At 40.0% G+C, this 22106-nt stretch overlaps 1 protein-coding gene across 19 annotated transcripts in view; it reads right to left on the bottom strand.

Annotated features, from left to right (window-relative positions):
- The window catches only part of RUFY3 (RUN and FYVE domain containing 3), a 128636-nt gene that overhangs the window by 4386 nt on the left and 102144 nt on the right, over positions 1–22106 (bottom strand). For 10 of the 19 annotated variants that reach the window (XM_020988507.2, XM_020988511.2, XM_020988509.2 and 7 more), the window contains 8 exons: positions 21305–21388; positions 18690–18857; positions 17095–17192; positions 11277–11396; positions 9734–9833; positions 5893–5972; positions 3153–3180; positions 1553–1621 (listed from right to left, as the gene is read on the bottom strand). In XM_020988507.2, coding sequence (XP_020844166.1) covers positions 1553–1621; positions 3153–3180; positions 5893–5972; positions 9734–9833; positions 11277–11396; positions 17095–17192; positions 18690–18857; positions 21305–21388 — 747 coding nt within the window. Of the gene's footprint in view, positions 1–1552; positions 1622–3152; positions 3181–5892; positions 5973–9733; positions 9834–11276; positions 11417–11821; positions 14261–14717; positions 15059–17094; positions 17193–18689; positions 18858–21304; positions 21389–22106 lie in introns of those variants that run through there. The other 9 variants (XM_020988519.2, XM_020988520.2, XM_020988521.2 and 6 more) reach the window with 7 other exon arrangements.

Below are 22106 nucleotides of genomic sequence, written 5' to 3'. Positions count from 1 at the left end.
CAGTCTTTCTTCAGCTCAAATCCATGACTTACAGAAGTGGGAAGGCAAATACCCCAGGGAAGAACAAATTTGACAATTACCAGTCTGACGAACACAATTCATTTCATATTTTTTTCATCTTTTTTTATTTTTAGGCAATTGGGGTTAAGAAACTTGCCCAGGGTCACACAGCTAGTAAGTGTCAAGTGTTTGATCTGAGGCTGCATTTGAACTCAGGTCCTCCTGACTTCAGGGCCGGTGCTCCATTCACTGCGCCACTTAGCTGCCCCTCATTTCATAGTTTTGTCCAGTTTCCTGTACCAGGTAACAGATATACACTTGCCAACTACCTCTTTGACTACCACAAGATTTGGGAAGCAGTATGTGGCCAAGTGCCCAATAGCTCTGGGTAAGGAGGTGGTCTTGGATAGAAAGTATGGGCAGGAGGTGAAAAGAGTGAAAGAATACTTTCCTACGCAGTCTATCATGGAGAGGGATTTAATTCCGTTTATCTTTAGCTAATATTAAAATTAGTTTGCATTTCCTGAGCTCATCAAATAAAGGTAGAAGAGCTGAGCTGCCAGTGGCCTTGGACTGAAATCCGAGTATTCAGCACCTCTTTAGATGGTTCCCTTCTCTCCCTGGAGAGATGGGAAGAGGAACTACAGAAGAGAGTAAAAAGAATCAAGAAGGGCTAGCGTTAGGTAAGAAGACTGTGACATGGGGACAGAAAGGCTTCATTTGGAGCTGAGAAAGAGGTACGAGGAACTAAACCCTTGATGAGGAAGAAGAGGTGTTTTGGGCTCTAAGCACAACAATGTGAGTCTGTCAAGAGAGAGTTCATCTAGTCATGGTCTGAGGAGGAAGAGATGAGGAGCCATTTACTGACCTGATGTCCCAATTTCCAAAAAAGAGAAGACAGTATTTGAGATCATTTCTCGGATTTTTAAAAATTTAATTTTGTTATTTGTTTTTAATATTACCTAAACTTCCAAATATATGACTCTCTCCTTCCAAAGAGAAATGCTTTAGAACACGGCTCAGTATCAACTGTGATGTCTGAGCCAATAAATCTGACAGCAGAGTATAGTACAGGAAGCTGACCATCCTGGTCAGATCACATCTGGAGGACTGCTCAGTCTAGGCTCCAAAGAAAAGACATTAATAGACATCAAGGACATTCAGGAAGGACATTTATAGGTCGGAGAGTATCCAAGTGGGTGATGGGTGGTGAAACACCATGAGACCATGCCATATGAGGACTGGAAAACTGGGGAAGACGTAGGGTGGGCATTATTGTTGTCTTCAGGTACTTGAAGAGAAGATTAGATTTGTTCTTGGCATTAATTAGAGGAAGAGGTAGAAGCTACAGAGGGACAGAGTTTTGGCTTGGAGTAGGAAACATCTTGGTCAGGAAATAGTGAGTCCTCTTTTCACTGGAGAATTCCAAGCACTCTGGATAACTACATGTCTGGGGCCCTGGTTGAGCCCAAGGCTTTCCTTAATTCTAAAGTTCAAATGAATGTGCCAAGTCGTTAGGGCAACATGCCCATTCCTCCCGAGAGTTCATTACCTTGGCGGCGCTGCCCTCCTCATGGCACAGCTGGCATCTCTGTGGCTTCCTCAACAGGGACGGCTGATCCTAAGGCACCGACATGGACGGCTGGTTAGTTGCTCTTGGTTCCGAGCACATTCTTTAATGTTCTCTTCCCTCCCGCACCCAGCTGTTCTTGCTTTTTTGATTGGGCCCTATGCTAAGCCTTCTTTGTGTAGCCACGGTGGGCTTTACAAAAAGGGTCATTCTGGGGAGCTGCAAAACTTACAACGCCATAAAAAACGGCAGCCCTTACTAACTGGGTTTCGTCGATCCTTTCTACTAATTACAGCAATGGGCAAATTTCCACAGGAAAAATCTTTTAGATCAACACTTGTACACAATTCTAATTTTTAAACATTCACATAACTTTCCTGTTGTGTGGTATTGCATTCTCTATACAACCCCACCAGAAATGGAAGTTTTAAGAAGCCCTGATGTCCTTTATATACTATTTTTTTTGGTGAGGCAATTAGGGTTAAGTGACTTGCTCAGGGTCACATAGCTAGCAAGTGTCAAGTGTTTGGTCTGAGGCCACATTTGAACTCAGGTCCTCCTGACTTCAGGGCCGGTGCTCTATCCACTGTGCCACCTAGCTGCCCCATTACTAATTCTTTATAAAACACTTGGAGTATGTGAGGCACGGCCCCTGTCCTACTCTGGGGTGTACATTACAGATTATTAATCTTATCAGGCCACATAGATCTACTCCTCTCTGAAGCAAAATGCATTTTAATGATTTCTTATACTGGCACATATAATAAGGCTCTCTCCATCATATGGAGAGGGAAGTAAACAACACATACATAATATAAAATATCATATTAATTATATAATATAAAGTATTGTATTAATTATATTATAAAGCATTGTATTAATCCATATTAAAGCATTGTTAATTATAATAGTAATTTTATTATATTAAAGTTATAAAGTATATTAATATTAAAGTGTTATATTAATCAATATTAAAGCATTATATTAATTATAATAGTATATTAACTAAATAGGTTTTATTATATTATTAATTTGTTATTTTTCATTTATGTCTGACTCTTTGTGACCCCATTTGGGGGGTTTTCTTAGCAAAGATACTGGAGTGATTTGCTATTTCCTTCTCCAGGTCATTTTATAGATGAGGAGACTAAGGCAAACAGGGCTAAGTGACTTGCCCAGAGTTACACAGCTAATAAGTGTCTAAGGCCAGATTTCAGCTCAAGAAGATGAATCTTCCTGATTCCAGGCCCACAGTCTATCCACTGTGCCACTGAGCTGCCCCCATATTAATAAATAGTATAAATAGCAAATGGTAAATAATAAGGGTACAAGTGGCTGAGACGCCACAAACAAGTGACGTCCTCAGGGTTAATGGGCTGGGCCAGTTCTAACCAACTGAGGTGAGAGGATGCATCTTGCTTAACATCTGGCTAAAGTCAGTAAAGCTGACATGGTGCAGCAGCGATGTTCCCATGTCCATCTCCCGCACTATCTGGCTTCCTAGCTGGGTCTAGTCCAGCCCACTTCAGATTTTAGGCAGGTGCTGTGAAGAACTCTCCATGACCAAGAAAAGAATGGTTACCTGCTGATCGTCAGAGGGAGGCTGCAGTCTAGAAGGAAGAAACCCCAAGGGGGAGTTAGCAAAACTTTGTCCACATCTAGGCAGATGACAAGAGTTCAGAAATCAGCTGCTCTAAAATCAAGGCAGCAGGACCATGGTTCCTTTAGGCTGATGTCTATGGGGCATTTTCACCCTAACCTCACTCACAGAGAAGAAATGCTGGCCGTTCCCTCTGTGGCAAAGACATACGCCCATGTTCTACCCTTCGATGGGTAGAGCTGATGGCTGGTTCCCTTTCTACTGGGAAACCTTTCTATTTCACCTTTCTCTTCCAAAGGCGAGATTGGTTTCCTGCTGAACCACAGAACATTAAAGCTGGGAGAGATCTTAGAAATCATTTGATCCAACTCTCTTTTTTAAAAATGAGGAAACTGAGGCACAGAGTGTTGTGATGTTTTAGTTAAGGCCAAATAGCCAATTAGTGGCAAAGCAAAGATTAGAACCTGAGTCTTCTAACTTGGTTATTAAGATTCTAGGCTAAGGGGACTGACTGGCTCCTGTTCTTCTCTGAGGAGCCAGTCACAGGGTCCCACCTCCCCTTTAAGGCCCTTGGAGAAGTCATCTGACTTGGACAATTTTTTCTGGCAGCAAAGGACACAGAAAAGAATGAGATCTAGCACAGTGGAAGGGGTGGGGGATGGAGGAAAGAAAGGAGAGTATTGGAGAAAAAAATGGAATTTGAGGGTAAAAAGTTTATTTAATCTAAAAAGCCAGTAGCAAATTTTTCCATCATCTGCTATCCTATCCCTCCATCTTCTATCTTAGAAATTGTGTTTTAATACAAGAAAAACAAGTGTGTCAATTGATATAAAAATATAATTTTCTTTGAAATAAAAATTTTCATTCCACTAAATGCTATTTTATTTGCTTCATGGATGAAAAAAAAATGAAACAAATTGACCCAGCTTGGTCCTTCAAGGGATTCTTAAATCCCCGTTCTTTTGCACTATCAGAACAACGAATGGAGTCTCATCAAGACCCTTCCCAACGATTCCACCAAAAAATTCTGATGTTATCTGACCTCAAAAGAGAAAAATGGAACACAATTCATTAGAAAAAGAGCTGAGACCTTGTTCATCAGTAATTTTAAGTAAGAACCAATGATAAATGGGGGTAAGCTTGGATTATAGTCTCTGAATCCAGATGCAAAACCCTGACCAACTCTAGTGGTAATTAGATTGTAGTTCCAGGTCTTTCTAGCCTGGCTAAGTCTATAAGCAGAACCATCAGACTCTGGACTAATGCTGATTCCATTATCCTCAGAAAATCTGGGTAGATTCTAGGTTCATTGGGGCTAGAGTCAGGGCCTCAAACACTTATTAGCTGTGTGACCTAGGGCAAGTCACTTAACCTATTTGCTTCAGTTTCCTCAACTGTAAAAATGGGGATAACGGCACCTGTCTGCCATGGTTGATGTGAGTATCAAGTGAGCTAATATTTGTGAAATGCTTAGCACAGTGTCTGGCACGTAATAAGCATCATATAAATGGTAGCTATTATCATTATTTTTACTGAAGTTCTGAACCAGGCTGGACTCAGCCCTACTTTGAGTCCTCTTGGGATTCAGACAGAATAAAGCCTTCTAAATTCCTTCTCAATTATGCAGAGCTGAATACCCAGTTGCTTCAGAGGACAGTGTAAGATTAAGATTCTGAGCTAAAGAGGCGCATTTGGGGCTAGTGTTAAGGACCCTAGAATGAGTCTGGGCTCTGAGAGTATAGGGCAGGGATAGCCAGAGAAATAATGTGTTTGATTATCCCCACAATGAAATGTTCCAACTAAGCTCCTCTGTATGATTCCTTTTTCCACTAGGCTGTTTTTGCATCAGATGACACAAGACTATTCTGTAGACTAAAAAAAGGATAGGAGAGGAGGGAAGAGGGGAGGAGAAGGAGGAAACACAGGGCAAGAATAAACATCATATATATTACATAAGTTTGAATTCATGAATTCAATATTCATGAATATTCATGTTCATGTTTATATCTTGTTTTTATATTCATGAATGGCCCAGGGGCTCCCAGAAAGCACAATCACAGTTTCTAAGTTTTCTTTCTCATAGGACAGACATGTAAAGCTGCCCCTGCCCTCTCTGCCCCACCAAGATAGTGCAAATATGCCTTCTGGTGTTGAAGTGGATGGAAAGCCAAGAGAACAGAAGTAGCCCAGCCATTCCAGAGAGCTAAAGAGAAAGGAGGGAAGGGGGTACATAGCTCAAGCCTTGCCTTGCTAACTCCAGATTACAGTGGCTATGTGTCTCAGACAAGTCACTTCACCTCTCTAGTAGGTAAAAACAGTAGGCTCTAAGACCTTTGACCTGGAGAAGCCCTAAATGCTCCTGTTAAGTTCCATCCTGACATCTACTGCCCGTCCTTGATGAGCTCTCTGGAGACAGACACAAAAATAAGCCCAGAAGCAAAGTGAGGCGATAAACGGGTTGCCTTCTTGTGCCCTAGGGCAGTAAAGAGGTGGTTGGTATGAGCACTGAGGCCCTGGGGTAGGAGCGGGATGTCCTGGGGACCAGCTCAAGCCATTAGCCATTCTCTTGAGTTTATTATCAACTTCCCACATCTCCAAAATGATTTTCTGGCTTATAAACATTAACAAAAAGGTCAGTTCCTGGCCTACTCCAGGAAAAACTGTGAACAGACCCTCCTGCTCCAACCCCCGTTAAACAAGAGTTTTATAGTTTAGTCAATACTTGGTAGGAAGAATTGTGTGGCCTTCTTCCCCGGGCTTTTTTAGTTTATCATTTTCCTCTCGGATTTTATGCTTCCCGTCCTGCCAAAAGAAAAGAGCCCAGTTTACCAATTAATCAGGACAGTATATAGCAATGCCACAGACCTTTATTTCCCCTTAGGTGACCTTAATCTGAATATGAATCGAATAAGCTTAGGGCAGAAATCCAACCTCCCAGAGTTACATGTCCACAGCAATGAGCAAGCTACGCTTTGTGCTTAATCACGGCAATATCCCGAGGGATTATCCTATCACAGTTTGTACTGACTAAGAGCAAGTCCTCTGCTACAAAGAGACAAAAATGAATAATCAACCCTGTGGAGCTTCTGTTGTTTTGAGGGAGAAAACATGTTCACCTACAAGTAGGAGCACACAGTCAATTTACAAGGCAACGGGGACTGGAGTGGAGGAAGAGGCAGCAGCAGCAGCTGGAGGGGTCAGGCAAGGCCCCATGGAGAAGGTATCATGTGATCTGATAACAATGCTACAGAATGTGATAACTATTTGCCATAGGCCTGTTTCCCTTTCAGGTTCTTAGACTTACACAACTGGGATTCTTCCCCTTTGATAAATACAAAGGATCAATAATAAAAAGTTCCAACTGGCTCTTTTGCAAAAGAATGGAGACCACAAGCAAGGCGGTGCCCAGGGGAACCTACATAACTTCCTGCCTTGGAAGCTATGCATTTGGATACAAAGATGTCCAAATATGGATCTATGGTCAATGTATGAAATTATTTTTAATGCGATTCAGCTTCCTTTTTTTTGTCCCCTGAGGGCTTACAGCTTTTTCTTTTAACTTGCTACAAATTCCTAAGCAAAACATAATTCTGCATTGGCTACCTCAAAAGAAAATGTGTCTCAATCTGTACCCTGAATTCTCCCCTTCTCTGTAGGGAGGTGGACAGAGTGTTCAGTCATGAGTCTTCTGGAATCATGGTTTGTCATGATGCTATTCTGAGTTCTGCAGTCCTTCATGGCTGATCATCATTATGATGTTGCAATTACTGTGCATAATGTTCTCCTGCTCACTTCACTTTGCATCAGTTCATACAAGTCTTCCCAGGTTTTTCTGAAACCATCCCCTTCATCTTTCTTCTAGCACAATAATATTCCATCACCTTCATATACCACAACTTGTTCAGTCAGTCCCTAAATGATGAGCAGACCTCCAATTTCCAATTCTTTGCCACCACAAAAAACCTGCTTTAATATTTTTGTGCATCCTTAGAATTTGTTTTGCTTAGGATAAATCCTATTAATCTATTCTCTATTTTAGTAACTTTTCTCCCTTCTCCTTTTTCCTTCTTGTTACCCTGCTGAATGAAATGTATTTCTGTACTCAGCTCTGTGTGTGTATTCTTCCTTCCTTTGACCAGTTCAGATAAAAGCACATTTCAAATGTCACCCGCTCTTCCTACCTCTATTTGTATATCCTTCTTATTTGCACATCCTGAGAAGAACCCTTCCTCTCTCTTTCACCCTCATGTTATTCCTCTCCTTCACCCTTTCCAAATTTTTAAGATCATCAATATATAACAGAACCACTCCCAAACCCTCTGTCTACTTAGGCACCCTCCCTGACCCTTGACGATGACAGGGTTTTGAGGGGTTAAATGTATCATCCCCACATATTGGCATACAAACAGTTCATCTCTGTTCAGTCACTTTTGACTGACTGCTCATTCTTGCCATTTTAGCTTGTCTTGACTACTGTGTTTGCATTTCAAAGTTTCTATGCAGCTTTGGTCTTGTCATCAGGAATTCTTGGATTTCCTCTATTACATTAAAGATCTATTTTTTTCCCCCACGTGAGATAATATTCAGTTTTGTTGGGTAAGTTATTGCTGCCTGTAAGGCTCCATCTTTTGCCTTTTGGAATACTGACTCCCAAGCCCTCCAAGTCTTTTATAATAGTGGCTGATAAATTGTGTGATCCTGACAGTGGCTCCTCTAGCTGTTCACAATATCTGTTCTTTGACTGGGGAGCTCTGGATTTTAGCTAAAGTGTTCCGTAGAGTTTTCACCTAGAGGTTTCATTAAGGAGGTGACTAGTGGATTCTAAGAGATCAGGGTGATTTTCTTTTATGACTTCTTAAAATAGGATGCCTAAGCTCTTTTATTTGGTCATGGCTTTCCAGCAGTCTAACAATTTATAAATTATCTCTCCCTGATCTGTTTCCCAAGTGAGTTTTTGTGCTTTGAGGAAACCTTACATTTCCCCCCATTTTTTTCAGTCTCTTGACTTTAATATTTATTTCATGACGTTATTAACTTCCATTTGGTATATTCTCATATTTAGGGAGTTTGCTGCTCAGGGAAGATTTTGTATCTCTAAGGCCAAACTTTCCCCCTTCCAATTTCCTCTTCCATAACTCTCATTTCTTTTCTCATTTTTTCTCTAGCACTCTCATTTCATTAATAAAAATATTCTAAGCTCTTTTAAAAAATTCTCACCTCCTCTCTTCCAGGAATTCTAATTGAATTTGTGCCCAAGCTGTGTTTTCCTCTGAGGCTTTACATGTAAATGTTTTAGAGTCATTCTCTTCTTCCAAGTTTGTCTTCAGAGTGCCAGTCACCATAATAGCTTTTTATGGTGGGAATCTTTTTTTTTTCCCCAGTCTGCTCATTCTTCCTGACTTCAGATTTTTATATTAGGGGCAAGCTACATTCGCTTCTGAAGGAAATGTCTGGGCTTGTCTTCCTGGTGTTTTCCAGGAGTATTGAGTTATTGTGTTATTCCAAAGTCTCAGGACAGCTCAGGCTGGGGACTTGCAAGCTTTCAGTGCTCCCTAAGTGGTTTGATCCAGGGCAAAGTCTGATTTTTGCCCTCCTGGTCTGAGCTCTACCAATTCTTGATCTGGGTTTGGGTCTGAGCAAAGACCTGTGGGCTTGTTCCATTGGGAGTTCCAGTAGACTGCTGCTGGACTCAGCCACTGATTAGTGACAGAACTGTAGGCTCCCCTTTAATCTGGAATTTCTACCCTCATTGTTCCAGAGCTAGAAGCTGAACTGAGACCTCTGAGCTTTGCCCTTAAGAGTCCAAACCGCACAGCTGCTGTTTTCTTCCAAATTTGTTTCTTACTCAGTAAACAACCTAGGGCTCCCAGTCTTTCCTCATTCTGGAATGACACCCCCAGATGCAAGCCCTCCCTGGATCAGTGACCCAGGATGCTGGATCTGGGACCACTTCTCGACTTGGTTCTCTCCATTTTCTGGAACACTCTTTGTGGCAATCCCTATCCCATGTGTAGGCAGACCTCTCTATTTTATGCCAAACTGACGAGAAAATGACTCACTGTGATTTTTTTTTTTTTGGATTTCCTGAAAAGAATTTAGTACGGTGTATTTTTTTTTTTTTAGATCTGTCTGCAGGAGTAACGGTGCAGAGTACTTCTTCCTAATCTAATACAGCATGTTTTTAAAAATGGATCACACTTTGGGTAAAGAAAATAAACACTATCCTACTGAAGACACAGATCTCTAAACACCCCAAAGGAACAGGTTCACTCTCTTTGAAGGTTCCAAAGTATTCCCCGGCTTCATGATGGAAAGGAGAGGACCCAGATAGCAATGGGATAATCCTCCATGGGAAGATTCTGAAAGGTGGGCCTAAGAGATGGACAACTTGCCTGGGCTCTCTTTATACTCAAGGCCAGAAGAGAAAAGTTGGTGACACTGACTAGGCATACTGCAAAGACACCCCCTCCTCTGCCTGGATTCCCCCCCCTCCTCACTGAGAGCTTGCTCAAGGTTAACCTTACATGGATAAAGAGCTATAAGATGAGGCTATTACGTATTACCAATTTGGGTTCTGGCTTTGGTGGGGTTTTCTCTGGAGCACGCTGACTATTTTGTAATCTTCTTTCTCTTTCCCGTTTCAGCTCGAGCTCAAGCTGGCTCCTGGTAGAAAAGGAGAAAAGGATTAGGATAAGAAGACTGAGTTCCTGCAGCTTGACAAGTGGTACCCATCGAAAAAAACCCAAACCCAAAACCTAAGGATGATTTAAAAATCTTGTTCGCCTAACAACAACAACAAAACTCCAAAACCTTTTCCTCTTCTTTTTCACAATGAAAAAGACACATCCCCTCTCACATGCAGATAGTTTGAAAAATGAACATATTTCCCCTTAAAGTGAGAAATTTAGCACTCAGGGCACAAGGAATAAACCAATTAATTCAAGTATGTCCAAGGATTTAGACTAAAAAAAATTCTTAGTCTCAGAAAACGTGTACCGACTCTTTCTCTCAAAATCTGATCAGTACAACAAACTTGCCATAGATTCTAAGTGAGTAAAAAGTGATCAGAGACATGTCACAGTAGATCTGTGAGAAACTGCTATACAACACAACAGAATTAATAGGAAACCATTACTGAACATAATTTAATCTTTCTTTAATGACTCAAAAGCTACTTCTGGATCTCAAAGGGCTTCAGGGCTACCTCTGAACATTAATGTGGGATAGAAAATGCTGAGGGCTCAGACATTAAGGTTTCTAAAATGCACATAAAAGAGCTTATGACTTAAGGGGTATTAACACTAGATAGAACAGACATGTCATCTGATGCAAAAATATTTATTACTTCGTAACAAAAATCTTCATCCTACTATCTCTATTTTCTTTGTATTCTTATGGATTAAAAAAAAAAGCACTGTGTTAATGGATGAAATTCAGTCCTTTGAGACATTCTAAAATTTCTGGTCCTTCTGCTGCCTATGACCTTTCAAATTATCTCAATCACTGCATCTCACTATGATTGGTTCCTTTGTTATCCTATATATTTTACTTTTTGCAATATAAACAATATTCTGAGAAGAGGTCAAGAGGCTTCACCAAACTGCCACGCTGGGGGGATGGGATCATGCCACAAAAAAGGTTCCCTCCTACAACAGCATGTAGACCTTTCCAGTGTCTGCGATGAGAAAATGTCGTACCCAGAGCCCCACTTCACATCATTAAAAGAACTTCTTCTTAAAGGAATTGCTCCCCGACACAACTACATACCAAATTATCGTATAGTTCGTAACACTGGCCAGAGCCAGAAACTGAGCCTCCCACTGTCTTCCCAAGTCTATCTCTGACATGTTTTGGGTTCTAGGAATGTAAATAACTTGGCTATTCTTTGCCCTTGTTTCCTTATCTGTCTTTAAACTTTCCAATGATGCTAGCTGAAGGCTAGATGAACAAAGAATGCTCAAGTCTTCTGAACTTGGAGAAAGACTCTCCACTGCTCTCCCAGCGAGACTGCATCCCACGCCAGCCCATCCCCACCTCCCACTGCCTTGCTATTGACTTCCCAAAGACCACCCTTCCAACCCCATGACTCCAGATCCCTCTCTTCACCGCTGCCTGAGGAGTGCCTCCACTTCCAGCTGCAGACTGTTGATCTTGTCCCCAAAGTCCTGCTTGAAAAGGCGGTTGTCTTCCTCAGCAGACTGGCGGCCTCGCTCAGCCTGGCGCAATCTGGATGTGAGCCACATGAACTTAGATAAAAAACAAAAGCCATGGTGGGGAGGAAGACCAAACATAGACCACAAAATAAAAAAAAAACAACGCAGAGACAAAGAGGGAAGAGGGGGGAAGGGGAGAGGGAGAGGAGGAAGAGAGGAGAGGACAGGAGAATGAAGAGAAGAGAAGAGAGGAGAGAGACAGAAAAAGAGAGGGGGATGGGAGAGGGAGGGAGAGAGAAAGAGACTGGGGGAGAGGGAAAGAGGAGAGAAGAGGAGAGGAGAGGGAGAAGGGAGAAAGAGAGATGGACGGACTGACGTCAGGAGTCACAGAAGGGAATAAAGCAGACGTTATGGGTAAAAAAGAAAATAAAACAATGGGGAAGACGAAAAAACACTCTGAAGAAAGCAAGATGTAGGTGAACCAGGCAGAAGAGGAGCTGCTTTTCCAAGCCTTTTTTTATTCGATTACTCCATGTTACAGCCATCAGATGATCAACAACAAGACATTGCTTTTTAGAAATCCAGATCAAAAGCAAACCTCAAATACACAGCAAAGTCAAACCGTTCTTTCATTGATTTCCTTATGTGGTTCTAGGTCACATTTCAGCTTTACGTGTGTAATCAGAACTCGCAACACTGGGCAGCCCTCCTTATACACTCCCCCCACCCCCGCCCCAATCATCACACCTTGGCTTAACTGCACTGGCCAGGCTCTGAGATCGTTCTATAAAGCAAAGACCTGTCAGGAAGCGCGTTCTTCCACTGAGGAGGAAAGCCCTCTTTTCACCCCTGGGAGAGTACACGCAATCCTAGCCTCTGTGGACCCTCCGACGAAGGCTTTTATTCTCCATCGCCTGTGATCTTGCAACCATACTGCACGGTCTAAGGAGAGGTATCAGAGAGTCTCTACAGAGACCAACTGAGCACAATGCCTGTGACCCTGGAAGGGTCATGTGTCGCCTGCAGTTTCCCATGCTTCCCCTCCTTGCCTCCACTCCCCCAAACACACTACACATCTCAAACCGAGGCTAATTTAAATTCGCCACCACAAAAGGCTGATGAGGACAGCTGAGGAAATGAGTATTATTGTATTATCTAAGTAAAATTACAGGATGAAATAAAACCACAGGCTCTCTCCCCGAGAGGCACCTTCCCCTTCAATAGGCTTGACCGCCAGTTTATGCCCGTGGGATACCCTGTGAAAAGGTATACGCCAGAACATTAGGGCATAAAAGAGCCTTCTACCAGCCCCCAAAGGGAGCTGAAATGCTCCAAATGAGGGCCTCTTTTGTATTCCAGCTCTTTAAATCTCTCACTTTACATTCAGCAAAACCAAGCTAAGAAAAATGTCACCAATACCTTCTGAAGGAATAAAACGCTTACGAAAAGCCCACCCCACTCAAACCCCCATTTCTCAAAGCAATTTATTTATAGGATTATTTACAACCTAAATCCAAGAAAGGGCCTTGGTCTGTGGTCTCTTTTTTACATTAGATAGAAGAGACCTGTTAATGTTCCTTATGGAAACCTACTGGGGGTGGGGGGCATTCCTCCTGCCTCTACCCCTATTCCCAGTTAATAAATTTTTAAAACTGCAACTTAGTGTTAAAACTCTGCAATTCCCCTACTCTTTCCTGTGTTAACATCTGAAATGTTTGCCTAACACGTTAATGGTCTTTTATTAGTTTGCCAGGAACCTCGGCAAATTCCTATTTTTGTTAGGTGATAGAAACTCAAAAGCAAAAAAGTAAGAAATATCTGACTGAAAGGCAGCGATGTCATTTCCCCCTATAATTTGCCAGCTACTCTGAGACAAGGACTGGTGTATTCATGGCCCTCCATGAGGCTACAATGGTCCTCCTGACCACAGGAGAAATAGCAGAGAGACTCTACAGCCTGTCCCTTTCCTGGAAGAGGAGGGTTCTGGTACAATAGTGCCTCTGTGGGATTCCCAAAGAAAGGAAAAACTGCTGTAGTTTCTAGAGGGAAGAGAGGTAGAAGGTGATGCAAAGGTAAGAAGGGATTTATTGAAATTTCCATGGTTCATGTTACTCTAAGACACCTAAGCTATTACAGCTTGTCTCTATGCACTGGAAAGGAATGTGAAGGATGCTTTCATTTATTTGTTTTAAGTCACTAAGGCAAAAGAGTTGCGAGCAGTCTTAGTTATGGAGGACAGGACTGTGGTGAGATATCTTATTCTTACTCGATTGAACGTGATGAACAAAAAGCTTAGGCATAATGATCTAGGATACATACACACATACGCACACACACACAACTAGTCCCAGAAACACCCAAGGCTCCAAATTCTCCATCTCTTCTTTCACGACAAATAATGTGATGGGAGAACAGAGAAGATGAGTCTGGCTGCCTGTGAGCCGGCCTACCGCACCCTGATGTGAACTCTGCACTTAGGGTCTGACAACATCAGAGACTGTGATGTCGGTGATACGCATCAACAGTATACATACAGCCTCTAGTTCCTTATGCCTTATTTTATTGGGTTGGTTTTTTTTCATGGTATGTTTATTTACTGGCCAACTCAGATGTCGTTTAACAAAGTTTATTGACAAATAATCAGGGAACTTATACCAAATTTTCTAATTCTGGAAAGAAAAAAAAAAGAAAAGAAAGAAAACCCAACCCAAAAGATTTTTAAAAATTCAACAAATCCCAAGTCAAGTTTGGATGACATTTTTACACAGGAGCTCCAAGTTTAAACTTATAATAAATTCTCCAATTTCCCTCTTTTGCAACTAAGTTGTGTTGTGAGAGTTGTGAGGTGACCAGCTGCAAAATCCCTAATGATGCTTTGGAATCAGCTTATTGGCTGCACAATTTAAGGTTTTTGCCTGTTTCACCAAATCCTTTTCGCTGGATTAGGAAGAAATCATAATGAAAATGGAAGAGAAAAGGGAATATGAAAACGGACAAAAAAAAAAGGAAAGAGGAGAAAAGATTGAGTCAGCTTAAGTGTTAGATGGAAACGCTCTTGTTATTCAGCTTTATCTGCTACATACCAGACCAAAATTGGTAGGATGCAATAGTTCAAGGCTATAAGACACTAAAAAATCAATCTGGTTAGAAATCACATCCAGAAGCATGTTGCCGGTCTGCATTCAATTCCAAAAGGTTTTCTTGATCTTCGTGCCACTCACATTATGTGCTTCAAATTTCTCTCCCAATCTGGAACTATTAAATCCATACTAATGCTATTTAAATCAGTGAGTCTCCAAAGTAGGGATAAACAGGGGAACCCACTCGGGCGTGGCAAAGAAAATGTTAGAACTTCTATTTTTTTAATTTAAAAGGATGAAAAAAAAAACCAAAATACTTTACAAATATTTAATATATTGATTCTAGTGACCCTACTCAGTTTGTTCGTTAGGTGGTTGTGTTTTATGAATAGTGTACAAGGCAGCGAGTAGGAAGACTGAGATTTCCACAAGCAAAAGGGATTGTTAATGGTTCATTTATTTGACTCTGGTATACTGTGACATTTTGCAACATGAGAGTTGATTTACTCCCACAGACTACAGATATTGTTACTTATCTTTAAGAATAAAATGGACTATTATAGAAACAGCAGTTTGAATGGTCAGTCTGAAAAATCTGTTCAGAGTGATGGCTTCAAAGAAACTGAGGAAACTTCCTGTCATAGTTAGAAAACAGCTGGAGAACACAGAGAAAAGAAGATGGAGATATTTTCTTTCCTGATAAAACTATAATTACTTTTACGTTTCTAAGATGAAAAAGATTCTTAAGACATTTTGTTTACTTGGTATCTTGAGTGAACTGAATGGTGGAACTGTGTTTCCAGAAGAAAGGAAAACTACTTCTAGCTGTTAAAGTAATGGTAAGAAGTCACACTAGCTGTGATCATTCTCACAGTGATGACATTGTAAATATTTATATTTTTGCAGTGATTACCTAGTTAATAAATTATATAGAAAGTAGCTCTAATAGTTATTTAATTCTAAGAGATGGGGTTTTTATAGACAGAGATGTACAGCTGCTTATGGGGAAAGAAGTTTCTCCAGTTTGTTAAATAAACAATAGTTAACAAACTGGAGTGAGGGTCCTAAGCTAATTATTAACTGATGGAGTTGTTACAATTCAGTAATGAATATGGTAATGACTCAAGTAGTAGATGGTAAGGAGTTAAGTAGCACATGGTATGGAGTCAGAACCAAGAGGTGATCTACAAATGAGTGTAGGGAACCTCATAAGCCTCGTTAAGTGAATTTACAATATTAGACATATTATGAGAACAATGTTATTAGACAAGGTCAGACAAAAATTTCAGAATTATAAAGGTTATTTGGATTACAGATTTATAACCATTACTGTTAACAACGAACCTCACTAGAAGAGAGTATTGTGACTTGAGACATTAATGATTGATAGAATGAAGCTATGACGATTGGAAAAATGCTTCAAAATTAAGCTCTGTGGTTAAAATGTGTCACCTATAAAAAACCTCATAGATGCACACTGATATAAGAAAACCTAATTCTCTAACCAGTTTGCAAGTCTCCCCAAAAAAGGATGGATTTTGAACTCACTTGTTAAAAAAATATTAAAAAATGCCACACCTTCCAATCAGTTTGTGAAAACAAATGACTGACATTAGGGGTAACAGAAATTAACTAGCTAAATTTCAACTAACGCTTGTCCGTGATTGGTGGATTTTGTCACAAAATCAGCATCAGCTTAAGATGTACTCCAATATAAAATATATTGACATTAATATTTTTAGTGAGAACAAATTAGTTTTTTTGGTACCATTCATGTTCAATTCATCTTTCATCCTTTTAAAATTTCTATTTTTGTACATTTAAAATGTATTTATGTAGTAGTGCATGTCTAATCATACATATAATTGAAGGTGCATGCAGAAAATTTTTAAAAATTTATTTTTATCAGAAATATTTGGAGACCACTGCTCTAGGGTTCAAGTTGGTGACCGTTTTACTCAAAGGAATGTAAAGAATGTTTAAGTCAGCTTTTTCTCAGTATCACTGCTTAACACCACCAATACATCTCACTGTTACAGAGCTGGAGAGGCAATATGGTATAGTTTACAGCGTGGGCCAAAGAGTAAGGAAAACCAAGACTCACACCCAGCTCTTGACACATATTGGCTGTAACTTGCAGTGAGTCATTTAGTTTCTTAAACTGAGCTGCAGACTTAGCTTCTCACTGACTTAATACTGGGACAAACCATAAGATATTTTGCAACGTGAGAACTAATTTACTCCCAACAGACTACCGACGTTATTTATCTTCATGAATTTCATATGGATAAAATTTCAAACTTCTCTGAATATTAACCATTACTTTCATCACTGTCAGAAGCTTTAGTTCGTTGAAACAAGTGAAATTTACCCCACTAATTAATATTGCTATTAACTATAATGTAGAGAATACTCATGGACACAGTTTCTTAAGAATGATTTCAGTAAAACATCTTGGAAAAGGCACAAATAAACTTTAGGCCTGTTATCTGGCTTCCTTTGGTTTAATCATCTGACAGACACCTGACTTACCAACCAACCAGAGTTCTCACCCTCGAAGGGCCTGTTGTGTTCCTTTCTCCAGCTCTTCGGGAAAACAATGGCTGAGCAATCTGTCTATTTGAAGTACACAACCTTCACTAACCTGACCAATGATCCCAGGGTATTTTGTTAAAGAAAAATCACTTTTACCTCTGTTCCAGTTGTTTAATAGTAGCAGCCATCTGATTGGTCTTCTCCTCCAAGCGACTGTTCAATTCACTTTTTTGTTTGACTCCCAAATCTGAACTCTGTTAATTTAAAAAAGAAAAGAAAAAGTATTTTTAAAAAAGCTCTATGGAAAGTAAACCACTAACAAATCAAATATGCCTTCTGGACTGAATGATTACATGAGAAGTAGAGACCACGCCTCTTCTTACGAGTGGTAAGTTCACCATGAGAAACATTAAATGATCAAATAGAGACTGAAATATTGCTAAAAAGCACTTTTTGCAGTAGCATAGGAGTGGAAGCCAAGAATATGCACATTAGTTGGGGGAATGGCTAAACAACTATGAATGTGAAAAAGTATTACTGCAATATAAAAAATGATTATGTAGGACACAACGAAGCACCTGAAGACTTCTATGAACTGATACAGGGTGGAGAAAGAAGAACCTGGAATCCACATCCATGATGATCCCAACAATAAAATGCGAAGAATAAAAAACAATGCAACTAAAATGGCCAACTTGACCCTAGATAAGAGGAAAAAACACATTTGTCATATTTTTAGTGGTGGGGGACAAATTGTGTGATATATTACCCAAACTGTTAAGATGTGTTGGTCAACTTTTTCTCAAGTGCTTTTCTTGCTTTCTTTACTACAAGGGACCTTTGGTGAAGGTTAGAAAGGAGTTTATATAGAAATAAAAGTGATACGTAAAAGATAATCTAAAAAGAAAAACCAAAGACATTTTAAAAAAGTCTATCAAGCACTTTCAGTGCCTACTGTTTGCTGGTTGGCTCGGTGATTAGGTACAAGATGGAAAAGGGAGAGGGATTAGCAACTGGGAGGATCAGTGAAGATCTTGTTTAGAAGGTGCGACTTGAGCTGGGTCATGAACCTTGAAGGAGAAAAGGCAGAGGTTGAGAAGAAAGCACATTCTGGGCATGTGGAACAGCCAGGCCAAAGACCCAGACAGAGCTCTGTGGATGAGGAATGGCAACAAGGCCAGACTAGCTGGCTTACATCGTACATGTACAATAAGGCTGGAAAGACAGGCTGTAACCAGGTCAAGAAGAATCAGAGCAGTTTGTGTTTAATCCTACAGGCCACTAGAGTTTATGGAGGAGGGGAACGTCAACGGTCAGATTTACACTTTAGGAAAAGCAATATGGCAGTTGTGTACAGGATGAAACTTGAGTCTTGGGAGTCCCATGAAGAGGCCGTTATAATAGCCCAGCAAAGAGGTGATGAGGACCTAACCAAGGGTAGTGGCTGTATGAAGGATGAGAAAAGGATGGATGAATGTGAAAGATTTTATGGAGGAAGAAGGGGAAAATACAGAAAAAAAAATAGAGATGGGGTAGATAGGGTTTTCCCTGTCTGTGTTTAGAAAGTGGTCACGACCCTAGTTTTAGAGTAATATAGGAGTCTGATAATTACTAAAATTTCCAAAGGTCCAGCCTCCTTGTGGAAACCCAGGCTTTCCTTCATAACTCATAATAAGAAGCCAGACAAGGGCTTCTAGTGCAATTTCCAGAGACGATGGGCAGTTCTGTTCCTCAGAGGGCCCCTCCCTCACCTGCAGCTTAAAGGAAAGCTCCTGTTTGAGGGCCCTGAGATCATCTAGCTGCTGCCGCAGAGACACGAGGGCATCCTGCTTCTCACACACGTCTTTCTCCAGCATCTTCATGGCCAGCTCCATCTCCTGCCTCATGCTGATCTGCATCTCCAATTCCTTTTCCACGTCCTGCCCGGAAAGTAAAGGAGTTAAGCCCAGGGCAAATAACAGGGCAAAGTAACCAAACAGGCCCACTGCAGGTAAAGGGAGAGGCAGATCCTTGAAAAGTGGGCATGAGATTATAGAGTATAAAACCTCTGTTTATGCTAGGCATTCATCTTGCGATAGCCAAATGGAATCCAAAGAAATCGCTGGCTAGAAGTCAGTAGTACTTGAGCATATGGTCAAAGGAGACCTATTTTTAAAAACAATTTTCATTCTTGGTAGTGTTCCCAATCAGACTATCCTGGCCCATCTCATTCTTCTGATCCAACTCTAAAACCATGCTCTTCATAAAGCTTTCTCGGGCCCCCAGGACCTGACCTCACCCCACCCTGAACCTTCATACAACGCTGTAGTTTTTCTTCTGTGTGTTCACATTAGAGCTTAAATTATGAACCACTGGTGGTGAGGGCTTCTATCGCTTGCTAGATGGGAACCCAGGGTTGGTGTGTCAATCATATCCTACGGTTCTAGGAATTCAGCAGGTATCTGATGAATTCAAATGAACTGACAAGTTTAAAAACATACTGAATTAGGGGCTATGTTTTCTGAGAACAGAGTATATCTGGGTGAGCAAGAACGGTTGTTCTGGTTAACTGAAAAACCTTTATCAACTATGATAAGAGCTATGTAAAATTGAGCTGTTTCCATCTTTTGGTACAAATTTCTGCATATGTATATGGATACTGTCTCTATGGCAAAATATTATATCTATATTTATATCCACATCTATATGCAGAAACACATACATATAGTGTCTCAAAAATGTTAATGCAGTTTTAAGCTATTAAAAGCTATAAGAAAGTTATCAAGTATAACTAAAAGCAATAAGCATATATAAATGTAATTAAAATAAGTTATAATTATTAAAACATAATATATTAAATATTCATATTTAGTTGATATATTAAAATAAATATATAAGTATAATTAAAAACTAGAAGTAAAAGCTGTGCAGTAAGACTTCTGGGACATCCTGTACATGTGCATATATATGTATGTGTATATTATATACATACATACACATGGAAAGAGACATATACAGGAAAGAAGGAAATAAGCAGTTTTCAGCATCAATGTTTCAGGCCCTGTACTAAGCACTTTACTATTATACCCTGGGAAGCAGGTGCTATTTTTAGCCTCATTTTACAGGGGGGGAAAAATTGAGGCAAATAGAGAATTAAGTGTCTTGCCCAAATGCTATCTTATTTTTCTTTTATACTTAATGGCTTGTAGACTCTAATACAGGTGGAAAAAAACAACAACTGCTTTTTTGTAGCTAAGTATCATTATTGTTTTATGTCTATTAGTTTTGATAAGTTATCAATATGAAAATTACAAGAGATTTTTTTATCAATAATGAAAAATCTCATGTCACTCTTATCACATTGTTAAGATTTATATATTATAAAATACATTAACATTTATAAATACATAACTATAATGACATAACTACTAAATATAACACAATTTTAATTTCATATTTTAAAAAAGTGTCTTGCCTATGACCCACAGTTAATGTTCTAAGGCTAGATTCAGACTCAGGTCTTCCTGACTCCATCCACTATTCCAGAGCTTCTTAAACTTGCGCTACTTGCAACCCCTTTCTGTGTTTCAGCAACATCTGTTGGCATCGCGTGGCCTGAGGGCATGAGGGCTTTGTGTTCAGAGCCAAGGCTGCAGTGAAGTTGTGCAATGCAACACAGGCAAACGCTGCCTGAAACACCTCGAATTCACTACACATGTGATTTTTAGTTAATTTTTGGTTGTTGCACATTCAGAAATCTTTTACTGTTGCCAAATTTCACGACACACAGTTTAAGAAGCTCTGTCCTATGCCACCTAGCCACCTCTATAATATGTACATGATAATATATCTTTCATGTGTTATAAGATACAAACGTGTGTATAGATACGCCAAAAGAACAGAGAGACACCTGTAGATAGATACAGAAAATGTTTTATATGTGTGTGCATATAGGTCAAGGATTCCTAACCTCTCTGGCAGTCTGGTGAAGCTCATGGGTCCCTTCTCAAAATAATGTTATTAAATACATAACATAAAATATACAGGATTACAAAGGAAACCAATTATATTGAAATACACCTGTATAATATATGTAATATAACATATATGCCATATATTATATATATGTATTTACCTGAAGCTCTTGGATATACACATATTTGCATATATATTAATATATAATGCCATTAACAGACCTATTAATGTATATTACAACCAGATTTCCCTCTCCATTTTATATTAAAATAGAAAAAGGGCAAAATCTGAAAAAGTCTACAAAAACAGGATCCACAGATGACCTCCCAGGTTTGGGCCTATCCAAGAGGCCTCTGGGTAAGCTGTCAGACAAGAACGCAAGGCTGAAGTCTAGCAGTCAAGTTCCGTTTACCAGTCGTAATTGCGTCTCCTCTTTCAGATGTTTTCTGGCTTCACTCAGTGCCTGCCCATCTGCAGTTCTGTCTTGCTTGTTGACCTTGAAATTAAAAAAAATAATCAATGAACCAGCAGACATTAAAAGAATAGCAAGCATTCAGAACCTTAGATCAACAACCCAATGCATGCAGATTGGGGCCCCCATTCTAATGATGACAAAGATCACATTCAGATAAGTGAGACTTTTTAGGGCAAGGCTTCTTAAACTTTTTTGTATAACTGACTCCCTCTTTGGCAGTCTGATCAAGTCTATGACCCCATCTCAGAATAATATTTTTAAATACGTAAAATAAAATACATAGTATTACAAAGGAAACCAATTATATTGAAATATAATTCTCAAAATAATTTCTTTAAAAAGTTTGTGGTTGAGAACTCCTCTTTTTAGAGTCTAGTAAAGCAATATTCTTTGATATTTAAGAGATGAAGAGTTTTCTAGCCATTCTAAGATCACAGGATAGTTTTATCAAATTAAGAAAGTTTCCAAATCAGGCTTTGAAAGCTGTGCCGGGAATATGAACCGAGCCCAAAGGGCACACAGCAACCCCTCCCTTATCCATCTGATGGCATCACTAGCTACCCAGAACACAGGAGAGTCAAGAAAGCCACCCCTGCCTGCTGCGTTCAATACAGCTGCTCCAACAGGTGATACGGCCCAAGGGCAGGGCCTTTATATGGATTGCAGACTAGTTCACAGAAAAGACTCTGAGGTCTGTTCTGCCTCTCCCTTTAGACAAACTTTTACTCGGCACTTTTTA

The sequence above is a fragment of the Phascolarctos cinereus genome, unplaced genomic scaffold (genome assembly GCF_003287225.1).
Source record: "Phascolarctos cinereus isolate Bilbo 61053 unplaced genomic scaffold, phaCin_HiC Scaffold_9;HRSCAF=440, whole genome shotgun sequence".
NCBI lineage: Eukaryota > Metazoa > Chordata > Mammalia > Diprotodontia > Phascolarctidae > Phascolarctos > Phascolarctos cinereus.
This window is presented reverse-complemented; position numbering and strand designations above follow the sequence as displayed.